The sequence below is a fragment of the Rhincodon typus genome, unplaced genomic scaffold (assembly GCF_021869965.1).
Source record: "Rhincodon typus isolate 14 unplaced genomic scaffold, sRhiTyp1.1 hic_rhity00005899, whole genome shotgun sequence".
Classification (NCBI taxonomy): domain Eukaryota; kingdom Metazoa; phylum Chordata; class Chondrichthyes; order Orectolobiformes; family Rhincodontidae; genus Rhincodon; species Rhincodon typus.
Genome location: NW_025971537.1, coordinates 8,615 through 10,569, shown reverse-complemented (window position 1 = coordinate 10,569; position 1,955 = coordinate 8,615). Strand labels below are relative to the sequence as shown.

Sequence of the window (1,955 nt, the reverse complement as noted above, 5' to 3'; positions counted from 1 at the left end):
ATGGACCTTTTCCATGCAAGGTGGCCAAAAATGAATGTCATGAGAATGACTGTTAACTTTTATCTCTAACTAAGGCTTCAGAATAGAAAGAACTTTAATTTCAACCTTGATCATCAGTGCTCTACCTTTCTTGTTTAATTTGTTGTTTTGCATTGATTTGTTTGATGGGTGATGTTTGTATGATCTATTACTTCAATCTATTTACGAAATGCCTGCCTGATAACTGTTCACCAGCCTATTCGTTGTGAAAGTCAATATATTTTTCCAGTTGAGGATGTTTTGATATAACTTGCATTTTTCTGCTGAAAACTGGCGTTTTAGAGCAGATGAGCAATAAAAAAAATTAGCGTTACTATGGTGTCTATTTTATTTAAATTGTTTTACCCCAGGCATAACCGGAGTTGAATCTTGAATGTCAGTTACAAGCTTGGTGTAATTGTACAAGTTACTGTTCAGAATTATACATGTGGACTGACAGGATTTGGTTATGTTCAACAAGTTAGTTTGTGACATCTGATTAAAACTGCATTTTAGAGATGTGTAAACTCTCAAGGCATGTTATCCATGGATTTTAACTAAACAAACTAGGAGATTATTCTTTATTCAAGTGGATTTTTGATGAAATGTTCTGTAATTCACGATATCACAAAAAACCAGAAATTACGCAGCAGAACTGGTCAGCAAGTGAAAGGAAGGAAAATATGGGTTAATATTTCAAGTGGCAACCTTCTTCAGAGCAAACATCTCTGTATGTTAATTGACTACATTGGCATTTAATTTCTTCTTATTTTTATATTTTATTCTTTGTAGCACGTGAACCTTGGAGACAGAGTACTTCATGGGGAGATATTGTGGAGGAGGAGCCAGCACGACCACCTGGACACGCCATCCAGATGCATGAAAAGCTTTCCTCACCATCGAGGAAAATGTGATTAGGATTGTTATTTCAATCTTTTGTTGTTTCAGTCTTTACTGGAGCATGTGATTCATGATTAGCTAACGTTTTATATTGCATGCTGCAATCTGCAGACTATACTAATGTACTGGATTTTAAGCATTTTATATGTAAAAGCATTTGATCTGTCTGGTAATGGACTCTCTCTTTCAAATTTCCTGCTGACAGGACAATTGCAGAGTCAAAAAAGAAACATGAAGAAAAGCAGCTAAAAGCTCAACAACTCCGTGAAAAACTACGAGAGGAACAAACTCTGAAATTGCAGAAGTTGTTGGAGCGAGTAAGACAGACAAAATCTGTTTATAACAGTGACCGTTAAAGAGGCAGAGGAATTAGATGGTGCAGTGACTCATCAATCTGTTGCCTGGAATGAATACAGCCCAGAGCAATTGCCTGTTTCCTCTGTCTAGTGGTAGTACGGGGTTTAAATGATGTATTTGTCAACTCTGAAGGAAGTTCAGAGGATGGTTGTAAAGTATGTAACAAAATTGCTGTTAATGAGCTCTGATTTGGTATTTCCAACCAGAACGGCCATATAAAAAGTCAAAATGACGAAGTGTCATACTGGTGTGGTGTAGAAGTGACTTGGATTGAGACTGAGACATATTGTTTGGGTGCAGTGAAAAGAGCTTTCTGCAGACACTGATATAAATGCTGACTTAGGAAATGCCTAATGCTGACAATGGGTGACAGTTGGTTAATATTTTCTATGAGCAAAATTGACTGATGTTCTAAAAACATTTCCCATGACATGTCCCCAGCAGGTTATATGTTGTAGCAAGATGTCTTTTTACTTCCCAGTTAGTATAAGAAATAAAATTTCCTAACTGAAAATGTAAATTCATCTGAGGAGGAGCACCCTCCTTTGTTGTTGTTCTATAACTGATCCACAGATACTGTATCAGAGATAGTAGGAACTGCAGATGCTGGAGAATCTGAGATAACAAGGTGTAGAGCTGGATGAACACAGCAGGCCGAGCAGGAAGGCTGACGTTTCGGG

At 37.3% G+C, this 1,955-nt stretch overlaps 1 protein-coding gene across 1 annotated transcript in view; it reads left to right on the top strand.

Annotated features, from left to right (window-relative positions):
* Positions 1-758: 758 nt before the first annotated feature.
* The window catches only part of LOC109910948 (S-phase cyclin A-associated protein in the ER), a gene marked incomplete at its 3' end in the record, with an annotated part of 6,202 nt that continues 5,005 nt past the window's right edge, over positions 759-1,955 (top strand). The window contains exons 1-2 of the mRNA XM_048594102.1: positions 759-928; positions 1,124-1,235. Of these exons, the coding sequence (XP_048450059.1) occupies positions 894-928; positions 1,124-1,235 (147 nt within the window). The remainder of the gene's footprint in view (positions 929-1,123; positions 1,236-1,955) is intronic.